This window comes from Petaurus breviceps, unplaced genomic scaffold (genome assembly GCF_028583685.1).
Source record: "Petaurus breviceps papuanus isolate PSGF00001 unplaced genomic scaffold, PetGlider_PUasm1.0 220, whole genome shotgun sequence".
Classification (NCBI taxonomy): Eukaryota; Metazoa; Chordata; class Mammalia; order Diprotodontia; family Petauridae; genus Petaurus; species Petaurus breviceps.
In genome coordinates, this window is record NW_027185876.1 from 21,276,050 (window position 1) to 21,302,212 (window position 26,163).

Consider the following 26,163-nt stretch of genomic DNA (forward strand, 5'->3'; position numbering starts at 1 on the left):
CCACGGGCGGTCGGAGTGTAGGAGCCGGAGCAGTGCATGCCGGGTTCTGTAGTTTCCAGGAATCACGCCACAGGTGGGTGTTAAACAGCGTGGGGGTGGAGGGGGGGCGGAGCCGGACGACGCTGGGCCGGACGGTGTTCGGCTGGGTGGACCCGGCTGTCTAGCTGTGTCTCGAGAGCCCTACACCTCGGAAGAGAAATAACATTGTTGCAGTAATAACAGGAAGCGAGGGAGGGGTACCGGAGTTTGCTTTGGACCGAGTTTTGAGTCTTGTGGAGGCCCGGAATGGACAAGCTGAAGAAGGTGTTGAGCGGCCAGGACACGGACGATCGGGGAGGACTGACCGAAGTGAGTAGGCACGAGGCTAGGGCTGGGCTGGACTGGGAGGCTGGAAGGTTCCTGGGATAGGGGCGTGTTTTTCCTTCCGACCCTCCCGATCCTCCTCCCCCACCCCCTCCGCTCACTCCCCTTTCCCCTTTCTTATGCCTCTCTCACACCCTTCCTTCTCCTGTGCCAAGCTGAGGAGCCGTGGTTATCTCAGGTTTCTAGGAGGTATCAGAGCGACTTGCTTCTGACCCTTGTAGGTGGCAAGTGAGGAAGGAAGGGAGACAGACAAAGCAGGAGGTGGGCATCACCTACCTCCTTCCCAAGGCCCCTGAAAGGTTTAGTGAGGGTTCGGGGTCTCACCGAGTAGCTTTCCATAAGCAGAAATATTTGGGGACCACCAGAAAAAAAATAAACACACACACACACACAGAGCAAAGGAGAGAGAGAAACCTTTAAAAAACAAAGGTCTGCTTCCAGTCGGGGTCGGGATAATCCCTGAATCCAAGTTAGTTTACTTCCACATCCTTTCCAGGCTGTAAGAGGTCTGTATTGAACTTTGTGCCAATCAGGCAGCAGAAGCCTGACGTCCGGTATGAGCCGCCTTAGGAGGTCTGTAGTTCCTGGGACTTGGGGAAGAGTCTGATCCCGGGGGGCCCACCCCACCAAACTATTCATCAGTTTGGCTGTTTGTGTCCAGAATAATAACATGACCATAGCTGTCTCCCCGGTGTGTCTGTATTGTTGGGTGCAGTGTCCCAAACCCTGGTAAATTTAGTTTTCTGGTATGTTTCACTCCAATCTAACCAGCATTTGAGGGGTTAGGAATGCCCAGTCCACTCTAAGTATCCCATTCTTAACCTTAATGACAGTAGATGCTTCTAGTTGTTTTATAGAATATGGGCTTGGAAAGCATGGGGAGAAGTCTTAGCGGTAAAAGGGGTCTATATGATTATTCTTTCCATTATTACATATGCTTTACTCTTAGAATCATAGATTCAAAGTTGGAAGGGATTTTGGAGATCAACTAGTGTAACTTCCCACCCATTTCTGGAATCTCTTCTGTGGAATTCATTCTCCCTACTTTCCCTCCACTCCCATGATTTCATCTGGGTAAGGCACTCCAGGCAAGGAAAACCCTCTATCCCTTTGGATCAACAGCTGTCTGTTAAATGACTTGCCCAGCATCTGTCTTCTCATTTCCATGAATATGAATTGAAAGCAGAACCCAGAAAGTCATGGCCCTGAGGCCCTTCAGTCCTTCCTCTGATGCCTCTCCTGTTTTATAATATTCCTGACAAAAATTCATCTTTATTTTGCTTGAGTAACTCCAATCAGAGCTTATTACCCTCTTTAGTGTTTATTACACAGGTTTTTATGTTGAGCCAAAATTGGCCTCCTTGTAACTTAGATCCATCAGGTCTGTTTTCTAGAGTAATGTAGAACACATCTGTTCTCTCCTGCTGATGACTGCCCTTTAAATATTTGAGAATAGTCATGTGTAATCATTGTCATAGCTTTTCTTCCTATCAGGATGCTTGGTTAGATCTGGATCTGTGGTTGCCAGACCTGTAGTTTTACTTTGTCCATGCATAGTCTCAAGATACTTTAAAATTCATAACTTTCTGCTTTGAATATTTACTATGGTGAATGGGGAAAACAGTGTAGTTAGGAAGTAACATAACTTTTTTTCTTCTCACAAAGGGGACTCTGGCTACCCCTTCACTCCCCTCTCCAAAAGACCTGACAGTTTTCACTGTATATTACAGCAGCATATTATAGTAGAAAAAACCCAGAACTTGCAGTCAGGAAAGATCTGGGTTTGAATTCTAATTTTGACCCTTATGGTTGTATGACCATGGGCAAATCATTTCTTTTAGGTTCCTCATCTGTAAATTGCAGACAATAATATCAGTAACTCTTGATTTCTGGACTATTATAAATCTCAAATGAGATAATGGATGTAAAATTTGATTCAAATATCAGTTTTTTTAAAAATGATTTTTATTATTTTTGTGGGACCTTCCTTTTTCCTTTTTTTTCCATAAAATTAGGGCCAACCTGCCTTTAAAAAAATTAATATTTTTTTCAAACATTTATTATATCTTTCCCACTGCTCCCCATCTGAATAGTTAAAAAAAAAAAAGGAAAAGAAAAAGGAAACCCTTGTCATAAATATGCATAGTCCCTCAAAACAAATTTCTACCTTGGCCACATCCAAAAAATACTGGCTTCATTCTGCATTTTAAGTCCATCACCACTCTGGCAGGAGGTAGACGGCATGTTTCATCTTTAATCCTCTGGATTCATGGTTTATCAGTGCATTGATGAAAGTTCTAAAGTCTTTCCAAGTTGTTTAGCTTTATAATATTGCTGACATATTATAAATTGTCCTAATTCTCTCTGTGCATCATTTCATAAGGTCTTTCAGGTTTTCTCTGAAACTCTTCATCTCATCATTTCCAATTGTACGGTAATAATATTTCACTCAACATTGTTATATTAATTATCCAAGATCATGGAGACAATATTGTATGATGAAAAGAGATGAGGAAAGAGGTTTAGATCCTGCTTCTGATACTGACTACCTCTGTGACCTTAGACAAGTCCTTCAACTTCCCCGAGTCTCAGTTTCCTTATCTATAAGATGAAGGAGTTGGATTCTCCGACCTCTGAGATTTCCCTTCCAGTTCTAGTCAGATCCCACAATCCTTTATCTGTGATGTTATCCACCTATATTCTCTTTGTAGCAGATTCTTATATTCAGCTTAACTCTTCTGATTTTGAGGTCTCACATCCAAATTTACAGTGGTGCAGAGGAAGTCACTTATATTCGGTGCCAGAGGTAGTCGCATAATATTATTATTATTAATAGGAAGAGCTGACATTTATGTGGTACTTGGAGGTCTGTAAAACACTTTACCTACTTTATCCTGTTTGCTTTTCATGACTCTATGAGTTGTGAAAGTATTATCTCCATTTTGCAGATTAGGAAACTGAGGGACATGTAGATTGTAGCTTGCCCAGCATCACAGAGCTGTAACTTGAACACAGGACTTTTGACTCCCAAGTTCATTTCTCTTTCCACAATACCACACAGTCAACATGCATTTATGGAGTAGATAGTTTCACAAGCTGTGCATAGCAATGTACAAGGTAATCCTGTGTGTGGCAGGGTCAATTAGAAGAAAGTGAATAATAAGCCAATTTTTGAAACTTTGTTGTTTTTTTTTTTGTGCTGACACGTTGTTACCACTTTCCCTTTCCAGAATGTGACATGCCTTTTTTGGAAGAGGTGTCTTTGTATCAATACTGACCTCAAAGCATCTGTTTGTGGAAGGTATTTCACAATTGGCTATTTTCATTTTAGGAAGGGCTTTGTTTTGTTTTTGTTTTGGAGCTTGTTAGATCATGACCTTTAAAAATGTTGGTCCTATTTTTTGTGGTTTATCAGATTTTTTGAAATTCAGATATTACAAATGATAAAAGGAAAGGAGGTTGGTATTGATGGGAGGTTGAACCAGATGACCTCATGTCATAGTGAGAAAGCCATGAACCAAGAATCTGGAGATTTGAGTTCTGGAATGATATATAGTTAGTGATCTGCTCTGTAGTCTTGGTTGAGAAAGTTGACATCTCTAGGTTTTCGTTTCTTCACCTGTGTAATGGGTAGTGGGTCTAAATGCTCTTTGAAGTTCCTTCCAGTTTTCTCCTTGAAAAGTATGTCTAACTACTCTAAATTATGATTCTGTAAAATGTCAATGCATATATTTTTTCACTCCGTAAGCAGAATAACGGGAAATGTGATTCTTACCCCACCCCCCTCCTTGTTTCCTGTTCTGACTTTAATTTTTTTTAATGGTAAAAATATAACTTTCTAGTCTGAGTTTTTCTAAATTAGATGTTAGGTAGCTGCAAAATTTTCTTTGAAATGAAAAATCCCAGGTAAACTTCTGATGAATATTTCAGTATTTATTTTTAATCCTAATGAATATGGATTTACAATTCTCTTTTAAAAATTGTCTTTGAAATAATATTTATAACTACTAGCATTATATAGCACTTTAAGGTTGCAAAGTGCTTCTAGAAAATGTTATTTCATTTGATCCTTACAACAACTCCAAAAGGTAGTGTTATTATTATCCCCATTTTACAGATGAAAAAATGAGGCAATGAGAGGTTGTCACCTGTCCAGTCACAGAGCTGGTAAGTGTCTGAAATAGGACTCAGACTCAAGTCTTCTTGACTCCAAGCCCAACATTTTACCCATTGTATCTGAGAGTAGGCAGCCACTTGATGGGTAAATTACTGCAGATTAATTCAATCCTCTGATTTTGTGCCACCCCGCATATTACAGGTGCCATTCATTTTGGATGATTCTTCTTGTCTTTCCATAAACCATCTATAGGGGGTAAGGAGAATTTCTGACCTTCAGGAAGTATGTTCAGGTTTTCAGAGTACTTTATGAACATTATCTTATTTGATCCTCACAACAATTCTAGGAGGTAGGTAATACGGTATTACCATTTTCCAGATGAGGAGAATGAGGTTCAGGTTAAGTGACTTGCCTAAGGTCATACAGTATGGTTCTGAGGTGAGATTTGAAATAGGATCTTCCTAATTTCAAAGTTCATTGCTCTATCCACAATGAGATAATGTGTAAAGTTATTTATAAACCTAAAGTGTTATATACATGTTTTTATTATTTATAATTTAGTTATTATTTTTATGCCATTGGTTCTCAAAGTATGGTTGGAAGACTCCTGGGGGGGTTCCTGAGACTCTTTCCTGGGGTCCAGGAGGTCAGAACTTTTAATAATAATTCTAAGATCTTATTTGCCTATTATACTCTTTCTTTTTCTGACTACATATCTGTATGGGACTGGATTTTCTTCATAAAGTTCAACCAAAACAACTAGGGTCTTCCTAATCTCAAGTTCATTACTCCATTCATTATGAGATAATGTATAAAGTTTCTTTATATTGCCACAGATTGAATGCAGAAGGAGGTAAGAGAACCCAATTGTATTTAAAATTTTGTCAGTTTTGATTTTTAGTATGGTAAATATTGATATCACCCACATAAACAAAAGCTCTTTGGGGTCCACAATAATTTTTAAGAGTGTAAAGGGGTCTTGAGACTCAGAAGTTTTAGGCCCATTGCCCTAACATTCACCCAGTGTTCTGGAAGTTTTGGTTGTTGTCATTTCAGTCATGTCCAACTTTTCATGAGCCCTTTGGGATTTTCTTGGCAAAGATACTGGGGTGGTTTTCCATTTCCTTCTCTAGTTCATTTTACAGATGAGGAAACTGAGTAAAACAGGGTGAAGTGACTTACCCACAGTCCTATAGCTTGTAAATTTCTGAGGCCAGATTTGAGCATGGGAAGATAAGTCCTCCTGATTCCAGGGCTGGCACTCTATTCACTGTGCCACCTACCTGCCCACTTCTGGAGGTACTCTTGGCTTTTCTTTTTTTTCTTTCTTTTTTTTTTTTTTTTTTTTTTGGAGGGGAGAGGACAGGGCAGTTGGGGTTGACTTGCCCAAGGTCACATGGCTAGTAAGTGTCAAGTGTCTGAGGTCGGATTTGAACTCAGGTCCTCCTGACTCTAGGGCCGGTGCTTTATTCATTGACCACCTAGCCTCCCCAACTCTTGTTTTTTTAATAGTCCTTTGATACCTGTGCAACATGGGGGATGTCCAAATGTTGTTATTTTTTATCCATCATTGACCAACCCTTACTTCCTTTTCCATTTATACATATTCTTTAAAATGTCACCATAGCCAATATACCCACAGCCTATTTATATCCACCATGTGTCTCTTCATTGCCCTTTGGGTCACCTGCAATTGTGAATTAGCAATTAAATTTTTTAAAAATGCATTAAGTATAATCCAAAATACAGACTTCGAGGTTTACAAATAAATGTCAGACTTTCAGTTCCAAGGAGTTTCTTTCAAAAAATGTTCTTGCATTTCCTCTAAAAGGTTCCAGAAACAAGGAAAGTCTCTCTTTTAAAACAAAGAAAGTTTAGTATTTCTCCCTTGCTTCCTAGTTGCCAGTATTTTTTTTTTGCTTCAACAATTCTTAGCTTTCCTTTCCTTTCCTTTGAGCAGAAACTCATCATTCCCTCCCTCTGTCCCAGAGTCTGAAGGGATCTCTTGTAAACAAATACCAGTCGAAAAGTTGTGATCAGATTGCATGTTAAAAAGTGCTTAACTGAGTTTCAGCAGTTCCAGTTTTCAAGAAGGTGTATTAGCAGATATGCTCTATCTAGCCTTACCTGGGAGACCAGGCACTTGACATAAATTCAGTCTCTAGCAAGTTTTTGAAGTTTTGCAAAAAAAGATGTTTGCAGCCTCGAGTGGAGATCATTGTTGTTGTTTAGTCATGTCCAGATCTTCATGGCCCCATTTGAACTTTTCTTGGCAAAGATATTGGAGTGGTTTGCCATTTCCTTCTCCAGCTCATTTTACAGGTGAGGAAAATGACTTGCCCAGGGCCACACAGCAAGTAAGTGTTGAGGTCAAATTTGAAGGTGAGTCTGCCTTCCTCCAGGCCCAGCATTTTATGCACTTCACCACCTAGCTAAGTGGAACTGAGTGCAAGTTTGAGCTTGTAATCTCTGCTGCTGGGCACTGATGACTGAGGCTAGTGGAAGGCTGAGCTTGGAACTTCTGAGCAGCAGTAGGGCTAAAGCTGCTTGAGTGTCCATACTAAGTTCAGTACTGATGCTGTGAGCTCCCTACCCCCACCCCAGGGAAGAGTGGCAGCAGTACCCGGCTTCCTAAAGCAGGTCAAATAGGGCTCAGGTTGGAAAAGGAGCAGGTGAAAGCTTCCCTGGCCATCAGAAGCGGAATCAGTCTCTGGGAGCTGCGTTTCCAGGATGGGTGAGATAGGGAGATCCAGCGTCCTCAAAAAAAGGTCTTTTCAGTGAGTTTATATAGAAACAGACGATAACTTGTGCCCACATGCCACTTAGACCTGTGTGTGAAATGTACATATCACAGGGCTTGCGTACAGTGCCCCTGTCTTTTTTGAAGGAGTGGGGTGGGATGTGAAAGGGAATAATGGTAATTTTAAAAATGAGACTTTTTGAGGGAGGGGGAAAATTTAGAGCTCAAAATCTTAAAAAAAGAATGTTGAAAACTAAAAATAAATAAATATTTTTTTTAAAAAAGGCTCTGAAAAGAACCCAAAGTACCATTTTCCTTTTTGTAGGTGACAAACCCTTACAACAGGGTTAATTTAAAAGACAAAGGCCCTTTCAGTAACAGAGTACTTGGGATAATGAGCCAGACCACGTCTAAACTGTGACTTCTGTGTTTGTTTTTTTTTGGTTTTATAGTCTTAGTACCAGAACCTCCTTAAATTTTGATCAGTTATAATTTAATGATTTGTCCTGCAAAAACTACCCCTGACCCCACTAATAAACATCCATAGGAATCTTGAGTTGAAAGTATTCATAGAGAGCATTTAGCCTACTTCCAATTTACAGATGAGGTAGCCCTGGAGTGGGTGGGTGGGTGGGGCATGTCTTTGCCAAGGCCCAACAATAGTCAGAACTTGAACACAGATCTGTAGGTTCCAAATCAAATGTTCTTGTCATTTTATTCCAACACGCAGTCCAGTATTTCTTTCCACAATGATAAGGTAAGTTCAGCTGTGTAGTTCTTGTATGAGTACTGAATGTACTTGTATGAGTACATTCATCTGAATGACTAGCTTCTCAAGTCATTCTTCTCCAGGGAGGGTGGGGAAGAGGCTTAGTCAGAAGTGGCCTAACCCGATGGTCTAAAGACACTATTAAATCACATTAATGATCGGTGTCATCATTCAGGTTGAAGAGCCTGCTAAAGTCTGACTCAGCCTTGCCAAGGAAACTCCTGAATGCAGAGATGGTTTTTATCAGCCTCGTAAAGGCAAACTCATCTCCCATATCTTCCTGCTCAACCGATGTTGCTACCCACAAATGTCTTATTTGCCGTGGCCTTTTATGTCGTTTGCTGTCTGTTTGCATGGAGTTTTAGTGTGTGTTATGTTGCAATGTAACGAGCCCTCTTCTGGGTTATGTGTGAGTGTGGGTGTGAGATGGTGTGCAGAGGAGAGGGGATAGGCAGGATGCTGCCTTTTAAGAACACCTGATCTAGACACCTACCTCCCATGTGAAGATTAAGCCCTGTAACATTGTTTTCCACATCTGGGGGTGCCTGGGCATCCCTCCTTCTAGGTTCTCATTCAATAAGAAGACTGGAGATAAGGGCTGGACTCAGCTACCAGAAGGGATTTTTGCTGCCTTCAATAATCAATAAACATTTATTAAGCACCTACTAGGTGCCAGCTACGGTGCTAAGCACTGGGGATACAAAAGAGGCAAAAGACAAGTGCCCGCGCTCCAGGAGATACCACCTTCATGAATGGAGACTCTGGAACATGTACTCATGAGGTTGATAGTGTGCCAGTGGCTTAAGATTCCTCTTAGCCAAAGTTCGTATCTAGCTCAGAATGAAGGCGGCCAGTTTCTGTTTGGTCAGGAAGGTCTGGAAATGGTTTGGTAACACTATTCTATGCTTTGCCTGAGATTTCTTCTGAGACTATGGATGCTACCAACTTCTTGTGGGGTGCCATCCCATAAGTTGTTCCTTTTTTCCCTAGCCCCTGCCCTTTGTCTTTTTACCATAGGGAACAGAAAAGTTGGTAGGAGAAACAAGTATGTAAATTAACTGACCAGGATCCCTTGTAGTCTTGGCTGCCTCTGTTACTTTCGGTGCTCTGTTGGCTGCCTCTAAAAAGAGGGAATCCCACGGTGCGGTTGATTTTGCAGGCATGAAGCTTCAGGCCCACATTTTACTACTGAAGTCATTTCTTTGGTGACTCCAATACTGAATACCTCAGGTTAGAATGAGTTATTATTAGAAAGCCATTTTTTACACCCCAGCAACTTCTCTAAAAGAGCAAATGTTTCTAACTGTTCTACAGGCAACTTTTGCTCTGTGATGAAAAAAAATGGCCACTAGGATATCTGTTTAGCTTATTTTCTTTCTTCTGAATTTTTCCTGTCTAGGGACCTGGGGGAAAGGAGAAAGGAACTTGGTAAAGAGACTTTGCTTCTCACTTTCTTAGTCCCTTTCCCTATTGACCTGTTTCCTACTCATAGTAGGCAGGAGTGGAGGGAACTTCCTATACAGGGAATCAAACACCTTCTCTTCCTCTTAAGCCTTACTTCAACAACTCCCCACCTTCTCCATGAAGTTGTCTTTGATTTCCCCGACTTCCTCCATTTGAAAGAAAACAGATTTTTCTGGAGTCTTTTGTCTAGATCTCTCCTGTCCCATCTCACTATGTAATATAGTTATTTGTGTATATGTTGTATCCTTTCTATCGGACTGCAAGTACTTTTAGGGTAGAAATTATGTTAAATTCTTGGTGTTCCCTGAGCCTCCTAGAGTGCCTTGGGGTTGGGGTGCTTCTGCTCAGGTCCCAGCCCCAAGACCATGTCTCTAGAACTGTCTTAGGGCTGGGACCTGAGTACAAGCACCTCATTGCCTTGGACATAAGTAATTAGTAAATATTTGAATTGAATTAGTTTTGCTCAAATATAGCCTTATCTCACATTATTTCTTTGCTGCTCCCCACCCCCCTTACTTGGGAACTTCATTATATATAAATATACCCTTTGTACAACTGACATATTTTAAAATTTCAGGTTATCGAAACACCATCATTAAGCTGGGGCACAAGAATCAAAGGCTTTGCTGCTTGTTTTGCCATAGGAATTATCTTCTCAGTGATGGTAAGATTGCCCTCCCCTACTCAAATTCTGCTAATATAGATTGGAAAAAAAAAAAGAGCGAGAAAGCTTTACTAATGGTTGCTTTGGATGGTGGTGACTTAATAGTCCTGATTTTTCACTGAAATATATACAGAATATTTTCCTTCATGAAGGTCATTGGTTACTTTGTTCCCTTAAGAATATTCATCACTTCCCTTTTCTCTTGTTGTAGGGGACTTTGCTGCTGTGGGTACCTCGGAGAGGACTGGTGCTTTTTGCGGCATTTTATACCTTGGGCAACATTGCATCACTTGGGAGGTAACAGACTTTTTGATCTAACCTGGCTAGTCCTTGAATAAGAAACCGAGGCTAGGTTGTGCTAGAAGTAGGGGAGAAGAGGGTTTTCAACCAGGGATTTTGCATTTTTAAGGATCTGGGGAATTATAGGGTAATATGTTAAGGAGTTAGGATTTTATTGGTATGGGCGGCCAGGTGACTCAGTGAGTAAGAGCACCAGCCCCAGTGTTGGGATCACCTGAGGATTGAATCTGGGCTCAGATACTTAGCACCACACCCAGAAATAACTGGCCATGTAACCTTGAGCAAGTTACTTAACCCCGATTGCTTTAAAAAAAAAAAGATTTTATTGGTATGGATGTGCCTTAAAGATAATTTCTTCATTCCTGTGTCCAGAGAAATGCGGAACCTGCTACTCAGCTGTCTGGCAGTGTACTTCTTCACACTTAATTGGTCTAGTTGTCAGTGACAGATACACTGTCTCTCACTGGGACCATATTCAAAGCCTTTCCAACTTGATATGACCCTTCAGAGCTTAAATTCTACTTGCCCAGGGTCACACAGCTAGGCAGTCTGTGAGGCCAGATTTGAACTCAGGAAGATGAATCTTCTCCAGGCTTGGCATTTTATCTTGGCCTTCGAATGAACCTTTATTTGTGTATGGTGCTTTTCACACTTAAAAGAGTAATAGCAGCTGCCATGGATATTTGTAGGGTGCTTAGCACAGTGTCTCACACATAGTAGGTGTTTAGCAAATGCTTGTGCCCTTCTCCTGCTTTGATATAGTGTTTTAAGGTTTGCCAAGTACTTTGCATATCATTTAATCTTTGCAGCAACCCTGTCCAGTGTGTACTATCATTAGCTCCATTTGACAGGTGAGGAAGCAGGCTGAGAAAGGCCAAGTGATTTGCTAAGTCATACAGCTAGTAAGTGTTTGAGGGATGTTTCAGGCTTAGGTTTTCTTGACTGCACATCCATTTTACTATCCACTATACTAGGCTACTGCTAAAGGAGGGCATACAGATTGTCCTATTGTGGAGTTTTCTGTCTCCCCTTTGAGGTGGATAGAATCAGACTCAGATTATCAAAAAAAGAACAAGAAGATACTTTGGAGCTCCTTTAATCAACAGAGCCGAGGAAGCAGGCCCAGAGAATTGAAAGGCCTTGTCCTAAGGTTCTTTGGCAAATTGTAGTAGAGCAAGGACTAAGAACCCTGATTTTCTGATGTCTAGTCCTGTGCTCTCTTTCTAGTGTACTTTGTTTTTTCCTTCATATCTGTTTTGCAGATGAGGAAACTGAGGCATCAAGAAGTTAAGTCATAGATTTGTAGTATCCAGAATTGGAAGGGACCTTGAAGGTCATTTAGACCAAGTTGTACAAGAACATGAACCTTCATAATAACGTCCCCACAAGTGGCCATTCATTCAACCTCCACTTGAATACCTTCAGTAACAGGGAACCCACCTGCTCTTCAGGAAGCCTGTTCCAATTTTAGATAGGTCTAATTGTTTAATTTTTCTTACAATGAGTATAGATCTGACTGTGGCTTCACAAAGTTTGAATAGGAAAGGACCTCATGGTCCATCCAGACCAACCTATACCTTCCTACAGTAGGCCTGGTCATCTAATCTCTGCTTGAATATTGCCAGTTAGGGCATAACTGGATACCTTCTGTCAAGCTGACATCAAGCCATTAGTGACCAACTACACTCTTTTAGATGCTTGAAAATAGATCTTCTTGCTATACACTTGTTTCTTCTCATCATTTCATCTGACAACTTGATAAATATGCCCCATTGCTTTTATCCAAGTCATTGATGAAACACTAACACCGTGTGGGTTAAGTACAGATCTCTGGTACATTCCACTGGATATCTTCTGTTAGGTGGACATCAAAGCCATTAATGACCAGCTACACTATTTCAGTTACAAAAGTTCAGCAAAAATCTAGGTGAACTATGTAGCGTTCCCCTGATCTAACAGGTTGAGTAAACGTGTCAAAAGAGGAAGCAGTGTTAGTTTACCACAACCCATTCTTGATGAAGTGTTGCTAACTCTTTATAATCACCACTTTATCTTTTTGGTATTTATTAACTGTGTCTGATCCTTTCTACAATTTACCAAGGAATAAAAGTCAAGGTCACTGGCCTTTTTTATGAAAATCAAGACAATATTTGTTCTTATCCAGCCCTGTAGTACCTTTTCTGTTCTCCATGATCTTTAAAAAAATAATTTTTAAGTTAAAATGTTTTAAAATAAATTTTTATTGATTTCATTTGTTATTTACATCATAATAATTTTCCCCAGTATCTCTCCCCCTCCCCCTGCCAGAGAGCCATTCCATATAACAAATACTATTTTTTAAAGAAAAAAAAAAAGAAAAAGGAGAGAAGGAAATCAGCACAACTGATCAATAGATTGAAAAAGTCTAAAAACACATAAAACTTGCAATACTCATGAATCTCTCACCTCCACAAAAGAGGTGAGTTTTGGGTGTCTTCTAATGTCTCTTCACCTCCATGAGCTTTGATTCAGTATGGCCATTGGCTCAGCAATCCCATTTCTTTTCCCAACGATGTGGTGCATTTGGGCTAGGTGACTTAAATTCATCAAGGGCTGATAATGCTCTATTTTTTTTAACTTATCTTGGCTATAAACTCTCTTTTAGTTATTTTTGTTCTGTTTCAGAAACTGACTAATAATTGAGCACCCTTGCTTTCTTTCTTTTGCTATTGGCATTATTCTGTCCATCCCAAGCAGTGGTCATAACCTTTTTTTAATTCTCTTTTTTTTTTTACATAGTTTAAACTCCTTACCCCCTTTTTTGTGTGGTCCTTAGCTTTAGTCACCAGCCTCTCAACTCAGCCTGAACTTTAGTAATCATGACACTATTTTTATTGGTCTGTGCCACAACGTTGTATTCTTTATCAACTATTTGGACTTGCTTCTGTCTTCTATGTATGCCTTTTAAAAAAATTTAAGTTGATTGATAAGTTAACTCTGTACCCACCTCGTTCTCTTCCTACAGATTTCCCTTTTTGCTTGTCAGAATTGTTTCTCAATGTATCTTCAGATTTTTGTTCCTGAGTCTACCATTCTGCATGTACTAACTTCCACTGTAGAAATGGGATCCACTGTAGTCCATGGGATCCTCCTTACCCTTCTAATCCCTTTGAAATCTGCTTTGAATCCAGGGTACAAGTCAGACTTTGCCTGGCTCTCATTCTCTCTTGCAAACTAGGAAGAAACACTTCCACAAGGGCTGTCATCAGTTCTACCCCAGCAACCAACTCTTCCCTGTTAGTGAGACACAAATACAGGAAATAATTATCTTTGGCTGATCCCTTCACATTTTGAAAGATGAAATGATCATCAAGACAGAAGAAGTTGTTTTCCCTTCTGCTTTTGATAGAGAATTCCAACAAATGGCTACATAATTGAAGTTCCCCATTATTACTACATCACATATTGGGCTTATGAAATGTTTTCTGAACATATCTATTTCTTCTTTCTGTCTAGGTTTCTAGCATATTTGAATGGCAAAATCACTTTTTTTCTCCCTTCATTGATTGTTACCCAGATCCTCCCCAACATGCTTTCCCTTTTTGATTCCTGTATTTCCTTACATGAATGTACCTATCCCTATCCCCAACCACTTTTTACTTGTCTTGTGTCTTTTGAAGATCTACCCCTCCAGAGCCATACTCCAATCATGGGTTTCATCCCACAAAGTTTTATTCATTCCTAGGAGTTCCAGTTATTTCCTTATGTTAAGATAAACTCCAATCAATTCTAGTTCTGCTTCCTGAAGCCAAGAAACACAAGTCTAATCTCTCTTCTGTGTGATAGCTCTTTAGATACTTGAAGACAATTGCTTCCATCAAAGGCCTTTCTTCTCCGGGCTGATTATCTCCAGTTGCTTCAGTTATTCTTTCAATGACATGTTTCTTTCCTCCTTACCATTCTGGTTACTGTTCTTTGGACATGTGCCAGCAGGCTCTTGTCGTTCTTAAGATGTAAAGCCTAAAATGGAACACAGTGTTCTGGATGTAGTCTGATCAGGGCAGAATACAATGGGACTCTCCAGTTGGTGTGTTTTGGTTGCCAGTCCCCCTTATTTCACATTGAGCTGCAGCCCACTCACTCCAAGTTTATTTCACATGCCCCATTTTCTTCTCCATCTTGTACTAATACATGTGATTACTTGTACCGGCATATAGACCTTACATTTCTCCCTATTAAATTAAATTTAAATACATTCAGCCTAATATTCTTGCCTATTGAGGCCTTTTTTGCATTCTGATTCTCTCATCTACCATGCATCACCTGTTCATCTCAGGCTTATACCGTCTGCTTATTAGATAAAATGCCTTTTACACTTTTATCCAAGTTGTTGAAAAAGTATTAAAAAGCAAGAGGCCAAGGAAGCATGGCATACTAAATAGGGCTCTGGCATAGGCATGAGGAACACTTGGGTTCAAATCCTGGATAAGATGCTTTCTAACCATGTGACCTTGCATAAGTCACTTAATCACTGTGTGGCTTAGTTTCTAAGTTTGGGGGTGGTCTTGATGGCCTATAAGGTCACGTCTAACTCTAAATCTATGATCCTATTATTGGGGTAGTCTATTAGGGACCTTACAAACTGACATTGAGCTATTAACTTATACTCTTTGGTTTTAATCATCCAACTAGTTTTGAATCCATTTAATTAAGCTGTTATCTAGTCCAGACCTGTCCATCTTGCCATGAGAACAGCATGAGATGGTTTTAGATACCTTGCTGTAATCTGGCTATATTATGTCTTTGGCATTCGCCTAAATGGAATTCACTCCGTCATTAAAGGAGATGAGGTTAGTCTGGTCTTAATGAAGCCATATTTCTTCTTAGTAATCACTACTGTTTTCCTTTCAGAGGTCACTGAAAATAGTTTCAATATTTCCCTTTTTCAATTCTTTTCAACACCATAGTATACAGGTCAGTGAAAGTCACTAGGTGCTCTTCTCTCTTTATTTCTCTGGGTTTAAATGTCCTGTTGACCAGTTTGGAGCTTCCTTTCTTAGACCAAACACCAGCATTTTTTTTTTGCCAGGAAAATAATAGAAACAAAATAAAAATTCTCATCTTCTCTCTGTCATTTTATATTTATCCCATTGATGCAAGTAAACAGTCCAGTTTTGTACAAACAAAACCCTTTTTTGTTATCCTCAGAATTTATTATGTCTTGTTCATTCTGAGCTTTAGCATTTCTAACAGTTTTCTTATAGGACTATTTCCCTATCATTTGTATTCATCCTCTGTTACCTTCCATTATATCTCTATCCATGTCTATATTTATTTCTACATCTACACCTATATCTATGTCTATATCTGTATCTACATTTATAGCTATGTCTAGATATATCTATATTTGCATCTATATCTACATTTATAGCTATGTCTAGATATATCTATATTTGCATCTATATCTACATGGATGCCTATCTATAGAGAAAAAAAAGAATGAATTTATTATTAAGGCAGATGATTTGTCTATGGCAACTTAACATCCCTCTGCCTATTTCTCCATTTGTAAAATGGGAATAACACTTGTATTACCTATTTCAGTGCGTTTTCTGAGGAACCCCAACATGGTATATAAATTTGAGTTGTGGCTATTAGCAGTGTTTTCTCACTCCCCAAATTACTTATATTTACTTTTCTGTGAGTCCATTGAATTTTTCCAGTAGAATACAAGTATCTTGCTTCTTAAATAGAAAAGTAACTTTTTTCCCTTTGTTTCTCTGATACAGAGCGTAGTGTCTTGTACATGTTAGTTACTTTAAAAACACTTGAGTGGTGTTGAACTGAAATATCATAGTTACACGGGAAGATTCCTAGCTTTTCTCTTTCTTACTGTGCCTAAAGAGTGACTAGATTATTTAAAAATACTTTGCTGGCTCTGGCAGTACTGTCATGTCTGGTTCTAAACTTAGTATTTGCATGACCATGGACAAATTATTTAACTTTTTTGAGCCTTAGTTTCCTCCTTTGTAAAATGAGAATAATTGTGCATGAAGGAACCCAAGCTAGCGACAACCATAGGTCCAAATCACTAATAATTATAGAAATGCAAATTAAAGAAGCTTTGAGTTTCTACCTCATACTCATAACTTGGTTGAGTTGACAAAAAGAGAAAAATGCCAAATGCTGGGGGATGGGGAGCACTGTGACAAAACAGGTACATTAATGTATTCTTGGTAGAGCTATGAACTTGTCCATCCATTCTGGAAAGCAATTTGGAATTATTCCCCGAAAGATACTAAATTGTGCTTCCAGTGATATCACTTCTAGGACTTTACCCCAAAGAGATCAAGAAAAGAGGAAAAGGACCCATATTGACAAAAATATTTATAGCAGCTCTTTTTGTGTTGGTAAAGAACTGGAAACCAAGGGATTGTCCATCAGTTGGGAAATGGTGGAACAAATTTTGGCATATGAATGTGATGGAATACTATCATGCTATGAGAAATGATGAATGGGGGGGGCAGTTTCAGAGACATCTGGGGAGACTTGTATGTACTGATATAGAGTGAAGTGAGCAGAACCAGGAGAACAATTTGGACTTAATGCTGATCAGTGCAGTTACCAAATACAATTCTAGAGGACCTATGATGAAACATGTTACTCACTTCCTGACGTAGAGACTCAGGGTACAAACCGAGACACGTAGTTTTTGGATATGACCAATGTGGGAATTTGTTTTGCTTGACTATGCATATTTGTAACAGGGATTTTGTTTTTCTTTCTTTTTTGATGGTGGGGGGAGGAGTAGGAAAGAGAAAAGGTAGATTGTCATTCATTGAAAGGGTACATTTAAGGAAATTTTAAAAAATGTACATGAAGTACTTACCTCAAGGGATTTTTGTGAAGATCAAATCAAGATAATTTATATGAAGAATTCTGCAAACCTTAAAAGACTATGTAAATGAAAGGTGTTAGTAATAGTAGGAGAGCATCATATATATAAACACATATCATCTAAATTATAGGTACATCCAACAGCTATATAGGGACATATAAATATGGGCAGCGAGGTGATACTGTGTGTTGGGCGTGGATTCAAGAAGACCTGAGTTCAAATCCAGCCCCAGACACTTACTAGCTGTGTGATCCTAGGCAAGTCACTTAAGATCTGTTCATCTCATTTTCTCATCTGTAAAATGGGGAAAACAATAGTAACTACTTCTCAGGGTTGTTGTGAGCATCAAATGAGATAATTGTAAAGTACTTAGCACAGTGCCTGGCATGTAGTAAATGCTATATAAATATTCTTCTTCTTCTTACAGTTCTTTGCAGATGTTGATTTATTTTTTTCCTTCATTGTAAAAAGTCGCCTTATTGTTTACTGATGGTATTCTCTGTTGGTCACACACACTCACCAGTTTGTGTATGGCTTATACTACAAATTAGATAAGAAATACAAGACAACTAAAACAACATAGTCACCCAAGGGGAAGATGGTGATAAATGTTTCTAGAATAAACAACAGCTATTTATAGAAGAAGCAAATATGTATATGATGTATATATATAATATAAATATGTGTGTAATAAACTCATATTACAGTTATCTTTTTAACATTGTGACTTTCCCCGTCACAGTTTCGATATATTGTGGGTTGATCTAAGAAACTAAATGGGAATTCTTTGGGAGTTTTGCAGAAGCCTCAGATGACACGCAAAGGCCAGTAGAACTTGCAGATAAAGTCTCGAAACTCAGAAATGCAAGATATATACACATATATATTAGTATTGTTTAATATCAATATATTTTTATTTTAATACCATAATAATTCAGACTTCTTTGGTATGAAGGGAGGGCCAAAACATTTCATGCAGATTTTCTAGATTTGGGGGGGCACTGCACCCCTAACTTCTGTAATGTGGAAGGGATAACTTTATTGTTATTTATTCTTATCATCATCATCATCCAGGCAAGGGTTTAAAAGGAAATTCTTAATATGGTGTACTGGTCCCCAATGACTCATATTGTGGCCTTCTCTCATCATTAAATTTCAGGTGATGCAGTATACTAGCCCTTTTTTTTAGGTGACTGTGCATTGCAAGGTTCCCAAAAAAGGATACTGCCTTATTTTTTAGTTTCTTTGCATTTCTTATTGAAGTTGTAGTGTAGACCATACATAAATGTGTGTGTTTGATCCATATTCCAGAAGACTGGTCAAATCCCAAGCTGACTGTTCTCTCATTGTTGCCTAGGAAAAAAAAATAAAATAAATCATCTGTAATGTTTGTGGTGGTGGTGTTGTTCAGTCTTTTCAGTCATGTCTGACTCTTTGTGACCCCATTTGGGATTTTCTTGGCAAAGATACTGGAGTGGTTTTCCATTTCCTCCTCCAGTTTGTTTTTATGGATGAGGAAACTGAGGCAAACAGGGTTAAGTGATCCTGGGTCACACAGCTAGTGTTTGTGTATTTACTTGTAGTATGGCTCAGCTGATTGCCACCTATGTGATCTTGGGCCAGTCACTGAAATTCTCTGGGCTTCACATATCTGTAAAATGAGATGTTTGGACTAGATGACCTCCAACTTTAAATCTCTGTATTTTTTACACACACACACGTGTGTATATACACATATATATGTGTATATGTATATACACACATCCATATATGTATATGTGTGTACATCTATATCTAGATATACATATGTAGTTCTGTTTTTTAGTGATAGTTTAATGTACTGGCTAATGTTTAGTAATAGACATAAATTAAGTGCCTTCTTGAGGAAAGATTGCAGATTTAGTTTATCAACTCAACAAAGGAAGTCATGAAATTGACCAGTAGAAAAGTCTACTTAGAAGAATAGGCAGGGCTTCTGGCTAATGTTTTGGGTGCCATGATGTTGGCTGATGTTGGACATTATCCACTTCTGCCTATCATGGTAGTAAAACCATGGGGTTGCTGTTTTCACCAGATTTCAGGGAGGACTGAGTTATCAGAAGCTCCTCATACTTTACCTCATTGCTTGTTTTAACCTTAGTTGCCAGTCTATTCTCTCTCTCTGTCCTCTTTCAAACCTCAAATATTTTTTGAAAAAAAGAGGGGGAGAGGAAGAGGGTTTTGTCTTAAAAGTATAATCAAGCTTATTAAAATCTGACCCTTTTTGTGGATGGATGGTTTAATGTGCAAATTGACTTGTGATTGCGGAGGATATATCTTTATTAGATGTTCCTCAAAGACATCTGTCATGAGGGGTTGGGGAAAAGAGTAATACAGTGTTCATTGTGTTCCTTTAGCTGTCCTGGTCTCAGACAGGTTGTGTTTTTCTTACTGCAGTACTATCTTTCTCATGGGACCAATGAAGCAATTGAAGCGCATGTTTGAGCCTACACGACTAATTGCAACCATTGTGATGTTGGTAAGGATTGAATTTTGACAGGGATTCCAAAGGGGGAGTTTTTAATTCTTTTGCAAAGTCTGATTTTTTTTCTTTTCATGGCAATTTGTGTACTTTTTTCTTTCTCTTTGCTTTGAACTAGCTCTCATCTTACAGTTGGTGTTAAAGTAAAGGGCCATCATTTCTTTTCATCTTGTTTAAAAAAGAAAAAACCCAAAACACCAAACTACCTTAGGAAATAGTTCATTGGTGATTTAGAAATGCCATTTCTGTCAAGCTCCTCCAGAGGGCAATGCCTGTCAAGATTGTAGTTTCTTAACTGACAGGTTAATTAAAAGAGCAGAATCAGCCTTCTGGTGAAGAAGGAAATGTATGTAATCCAGATGCCAATGTATTTTATTGTAGAACTACAAAATTCATTCTGTGGATGTCCCCTAATTTCCCAAGATTAGCATTCCTTTTCTTCATTCGTGATTAAAATGTATCTTTTGGCCTTCTCCTCATCTTCCCACCTTCTTTCCCTACTCCTCTGTTCATTCCATACTCTCTGCACCTTTGCAGATGCTGTTTCTTCTACTTTGGGTGCCTTCTTCTCATCTCTCTGGCTATTCCTTCATTCCAGGCTCAGCGCAAGTACCGCTTCTACTCTGAAGCCTCCCCTGACTATTCTAACCTACCTAGAATCCAAGGATTTATACAGGGAAGAGACCTAAATCTAAAAGATCTAGCCCAACCACCTTACATTGTGCCCTCTTTTGAACTCCTGTTATACTTCTTGTCAGTACCATGTAACTCCTGGCCTCAGTTTCCTCATCTGTAATATAAAGGGGTTGGGCTAGATGGCCTCTGAAGTCCTTCACAGATTTAAATCTATGATACTAAGAGCTTGGCTTTTATTGAACTTTCTTATTCTCGTGTTATCTATAATGAAGGACATGTCCACATCTATATTTGCTGTATCACTTAGCATGTTATAAGGCATGTGTTGTGGAACACACATGTCATTTGCTTAAGATCCCAGGAGGGAAGGGACATGGGTGACTGAGTGCATAAGTATCAGGTCTTCCTGGTCATTCTTTGTCTGACCCAGACAAATCTCCTTTGAAGATGCCTTTCAGAGGCCTAAGGAAACCATCTCGTGGCAAACTGAGATCCCTCTACCTTTTTAAGGTGTGATGAGTCTGATGTTGACATCTATTCTCTCAAGACTTGATTACTTAGGAGACTTTTTTTTTTTAAGCTAGAGGGATTTTGCATGCAAATGTGTTTTTGGGAAGAGGGCTCTATTTGTTTGTGGGACAATGTTAATCTTAGTGCTTTGCCAGAGCAGCAGATTACAGGTGGGGCTTTGATGGTCAGAGACACCTTTCTTTCTAACTAATACAGCTTTTGGCTAGCCAGTCTGACTCTAACTCTTCTGTCATGTGTGTGTGTGTGTGTGTGTGTGTGTGTGTGTGTGTGTGTGTGTGTGTGCAATTGTTGGAAATGAAAGCTACTTTTGGATATAGTGGTGATAAGGTTATGAAGCCTGAATTGTACTCTTGTATGTTTGTGAGGAATGATGGATATAGTTTTAAAATGGGGAAGGGAAGCCTTTATGGTTAGAATAAAAGATCACTCAGAGTAAGACAAATTTCTAATTGTCTACTCCTTTTTGGTACGAGAGGTATTTGTTTTGCTAAAGACCCTGCTATATAAAACTTAAGTTTTGCTTTTTTTGTTTCTTAATGATTTTAATGAATATCTCCCCCTTTCCCTTTTAGTTGTGTCTTGCCCTCACTCTGTGTGCTGCCTTCTGGGTAAGTATGGTTTTCTTTCCTTCTAGTCTCTGGCTTATGCTAGCTGTCGATTTGTCAAAAAAAAAAACAAAACCCAAAACATGATTACTTTCTTCCTTTTCAGTGGCACAACAAGGGACTTGCTCTCATTTTCTGCATTTTGCAATCTTTGGCCTTGACGTGGTAAGTAACATTATTCATTCTTTTAAAGGATAATCATGTATCAGGTGCCTACTCTGTGCAGAGCCCTGGGGTAGGTGTTAGGGGAGAGATGAAGACAGTCATTTTAAAACAACACTTCTGTCTTATCTCCACCCAAGCTTTGGCATTTCTGGGTTAATGTAGCTTGAGGAAATAAAAGTCAATACCTGTCAAGTAGGAGTATTAAGAAGGTACATGAAGAGAGTGGAATATGAAAAGCAATGAACCTCTGCTTTCACTGTGTCAAACTGATTTGGTACAGCAAGAGTATCTTTTATCACTTCCATTTGGAATTGCTGTCTTTTGGACAGCTATTAACCCCTTAGTGGCTTTTTATTATTTTGTGAGACCATATGGCCTGTTACATTCTGTTATTGTTCTCTGCAGTGTTTTGCAGATGAACTTGTACTATAAATCAGTGTTTCTCTACTTAGTAATAAGATTGAATGTTTGCCTGCTCAGAAAGTTTCCAGCCTTTTTTGATTTCCTTATTGTGGGGCTTTTTTTTTTTTTTAAACATCAGGCTTCTCAAAAAGATGGTAGTATTTGGAGGCATTGTCCTTATGTTAACTTTTTTTTGCCCTATGTTCAAAGTAAGTTTTTATTTTCATAGGTTGGTTTGTGACTGTTCACATTCCATTAAATCCTTACCTTTTCTTCTAATTTGGCATTATTTTGGCCATCATTCTCACCAGCCAATGTTCTGTCTTTTGTATAGGCTACTGATTCTGAAATGATTCCCATGTTGAGAATAAACTGTATTTTGTCTATTCGTATAGAGTTAATTTTATTTTATGATCATTGGTGATCACCATATCTGGAGACTCTTAAATAATCTATATATGCTGTTGAACTTTTCCATTTTCTTAATTCTGAATGCGTTCTCTCTGACTTTCCATATGTATGATATATGTATATATATTTTATATAACATAATATATGTATGTAATGTATAAGATGCATATATAATATAGGTGTGAATTGGAAATGGGTATTACATGCATGCACATATATGTAGGTATGCACACTGTGCCTATGTTGCACATATCACATATCATACATGTGTATAAAATGCATGGATAATAGGGGTGGTATATACATGCACATATATACATGCACACGCTTCATCTATAGTACACACACCACATATTATACACAAGATACATATATAAAATAGATACATTTATGGACACAATTCATCTATATTATACACATCAAATATTATATGCTATATCAATAAACTTAACATGTTATATGTATGTGTGGTGTGACATGTGTGTGCACGATACATATACATTTATATCTATATATCTATTTCACATATGGAGAGACAGAGAGAATGAGAAGGTGTGTGCATTCAGAATTAAGAAATGGAAGAAACCAAAGGCTTGTAAGTTGTTTAGAAATCTCCAGATACAATGAACACCAATATAAAATACATAATAATATAGCAATAAATAATAATATAATAAAATAAATAAATAAAAATAAAATTGAATCTATACAAAAGGACAAAATAAAGTTTGTGTATATATACATGTACACATATGAATGAAGTGGAGAAGATTTTAAAACTTGGAATATTTTGAGTCTTATGTTTCTTTTTCACCTAAAATTTTTCATCGATTAGAAATTTGTTGCTTTGTAGGTTAGCTCACTTACATAGAATACTGTGCCGATGAAGTTAAAATCATAGGATTTGATCTCCATGTGGCCTCCCCTTTGTTCTGTTCTGTGGTTACAGATGAACCTCCTAACCCTGGCCAGTGATTTGCAAGTGTTTATGTGCCTTTGGGTGCAAGGGCAATGATGTAAGGGAATGTGGGTGCATCAGTATTCTCAGTGAAGAGATCAGTTCTTTTGTTTTGATTTTAATATTTTCTTTCTTTCTAGGTACAGTCTTTCTTACATACCATTTGCAAGGTAAGCAAGGTTCAATACACTTTTATATCAGTACATTTAATATTAATGCTTTTTTATCCTTCTAAAAATACCATACTTGGGTGAATATTTTTAAGCAGATGGATCATTAGTATTATTGAGAATTTGATGGAAGAATCTCAATAGATTTTTTTCCCCTCCTTTCTTTATTATACCAATAATGGAAAACCATTTCTTAAAATTTCTTTTAACTGGAAACAGCACTGGACTGAGCATTGGGAGATTTGTCTTCTTGCCTTACATTAAATAGTTGTGTCATGTTGGACCAATTATTTTACCTCTCTAGGCCCAGTTGCCTTCCATCTCTAAAGTTTTGTACTAAAACAATATAAATAGGCATTTATATCATTAGACATCTCAAGTTTTGGCACCTGTGATCTTTGTTCCTTATTCTCTCTTTTAAAACTCAAACCTATAATCATCAAACCTTCTCCAAAATCACTGTTGTCCAAATAAGTACCGTTCCTAGATATAGTGATGAAATGAGAGAATCTGCATGTGTTGGAAAAAAATTTTTGTCAGTCTGTCTTATGTGACCCCCCCCCCCCCACCCCCTCACCGCCCGCACTGCTTTCAGGCCCTGTAGCCAGCCACAGAGTAAGCAAGTTATAAGTCTATGTTATAAACATTAAGAGGACTGGGCAGTTCTACATGGGACCATGAGTCTGAAACAAACCCTAACCATTGAGGACAACAGTGATAGTCTTTGACACAGGGCAGTCACTCTTCATTCCCTGTGGAGTGTGGCTAAGTTAAAACTTGTGTTGGGAGCTTAGAAAAGTCAGGAAATTACATAAAAGGAAAAATTTTATTTACTACAAGAGATCAGCTTCTGTATTTAATAATAGGCAGATGCCCACCAGGCCCACTTTTTCTATTAGATGGTCATCAGCCTGGCCAAATTCTTTCTCTTTGCATAATTCTCAGGGAATTTGAATTTACTCTGGATTAACATTTACTGATCTGCTGCCCAAGAGTTAGGTATATTCATTTTCTGCCCATCTCCCCATATCTATGTATCTTCTAGATGAAATATAGTTGTCAGTGGTGGGAATGGAACTGGAAGATGTCAAAATAAAAAGAAATCTCTAGATTCATGAATTATCTATGACCCACCATATTCCTTAATATTAGCCTATATTAATGGAGGGCTTTCAAATGAAGAGATTGGACTAAATAAACTCTGAGCCCTCTTCCAACTCTAAGCCATATGCAATTGAAGCTAAAGCCTATTCAGCCACAAATGTCACCCCTTATCTCTCCTCCTGCTACCAGCATTTTTTAATAGAAGTAAGGACTGGGGCCACATAGAAGGAAGGAGATCAGGGAATTAGGAGTCTTTGTGCTGCATCGAGTAGAGGGATTATGATCGCTTTGTAAAGCGTGAAGCCGTGTTTAGTGTCTTGAGAAAGACTCTTTGAGCTAATGACTAAAATGAGTCTGAAGAGGGACCTGCTGTCTGTCCCCTGAGAATGCTCTCTCAGTAGCATGAAGTAAAGAAAAGCCATGAGGATTCTTTTCCTTAGGGCTTGTAGTAGGGTTAGTACTTACTCTTTTAAAGTACAAGCCACATCTTAACCACCTTCTTGGTTTCCCTCAGTTTGTGTTTTTTTTAAGAATTATTTTTTACGTTGCCCTCCATTGAAAGGTAGTAAAGGGGCTCTCCTGAATATGGGAAATTGAAGATTCATTTCTGTGTCAGAATACTTAGATTTCTATTTGTGCTTTCTTTGCAGGGATGCTGTGAAGAAGTGTTTTAATGCGTGCCTGGCCTAATAGGCAAAAAGGCACTTTTGAAAAACCTCGGCAAGTACAAAAGACCCATTTCTGACTTGGTTTTGTAAATATTTTCCTAATTCTTTCTTATAGACTTGTGCCCTTTTTTTTTTGGCTTGCAGCAGGGTGTCGGTTGCATTTAAAATGTTGATGGTTGTTTTTGTAAGCAATGATATGTTTTCAAACCAAAATGTCCGTTGTGCTGTGTCAGTTTTTGTGTGCCTGGATTTTAAAGAGCAGAATGTCACTGATTTATGTCATTGTTCGATCCACCTCCCCATTCCCATCCCTTTTCCCTCTTCCTCTCCTTCTCTCTCTAGTCTTCTCCCTCTCTCTCCTCTCCCTTTCCTTCTTCCTCTACCCTTTCCCCTATTTCTGTTTTGAAATTTTACTACATTGTTGTTTATGATTAAAAAAACAAAAACAGACTTACCCAGCCATGGTTGAGGCTTGGGGGCCCATAATTTCTCAAATGGCTGACAAGTAGCCTCATTCCTGAAAGGTAACATTTTTTTCTCTAGGTATGGTATGTACCTGGGACTTTGGCACTACCCAGATTTAGGTCATTGAGCACAGTCCAACCCCAATTCCTCTGGGCAGTGGAGAACATCACTACTGCTTAGAAGATAGCATGGGCCTACATAGAAGGTCATTCTGAAGGAATGCACAGAGCCAT

At 38.6% G+C, this 26,163-nt stretch overlaps 1 protein-coding gene across 1 annotated transcript; it reads left to right on the plus strand.

Moving 5' to 3' along the window:
* The first annotated feature begins 89 nt into the window (after positions 1-89).
* SFT2D2 (SFT2 domain containing 2) lies at positions 90-25,678 on the plus strand. Its single transcript, XM_069094726.1, has 8 exons — positions 90-348; positions 10,031-10,117; positions 10,329-10,414; positions 19,731-19,812; positions 21,555-21,590; positions 21,694-21,752; positions 23,664-23,693; positions 25,448-25,678. The coding sequence occupies exons 1-8, from the start codon at positions 286-288 to the stop codon at positions 25,485-25,487; spliced, it is 483 nt and encodes a 160-aa protein (XP_068950827.1). The 5' UTR covers positions 90-285; the 3' UTR covers positions 25,488-25,678.
* The last annotated feature ends 485 nt before the right edge of the window (positions 25,679-26,163 follow it).

Coding starts and splice junctions, on each gene's coding strand:
- SFT2D2 (XM_069094726.1), top strand. CDS start 286: ATGGACAAGCTGAAGAAGGTGTTGAGCGGCCAGGACACGGACGATCGG. Junction 21,591..21,693: donor CTCTGTGTGCTGCCTTCTGG/GTAAGTATGGTT, acceptor CTTCCTTTTCAG/TGGCACAACAAGGGACTTGC. Junction 23,694..25,447: donor TCTTACATACCATTTGCAAG/GTAAGCAAGGTT, acceptor CTTTCTTTGCAG/GGATGCTGTGAAGAAGTGTT.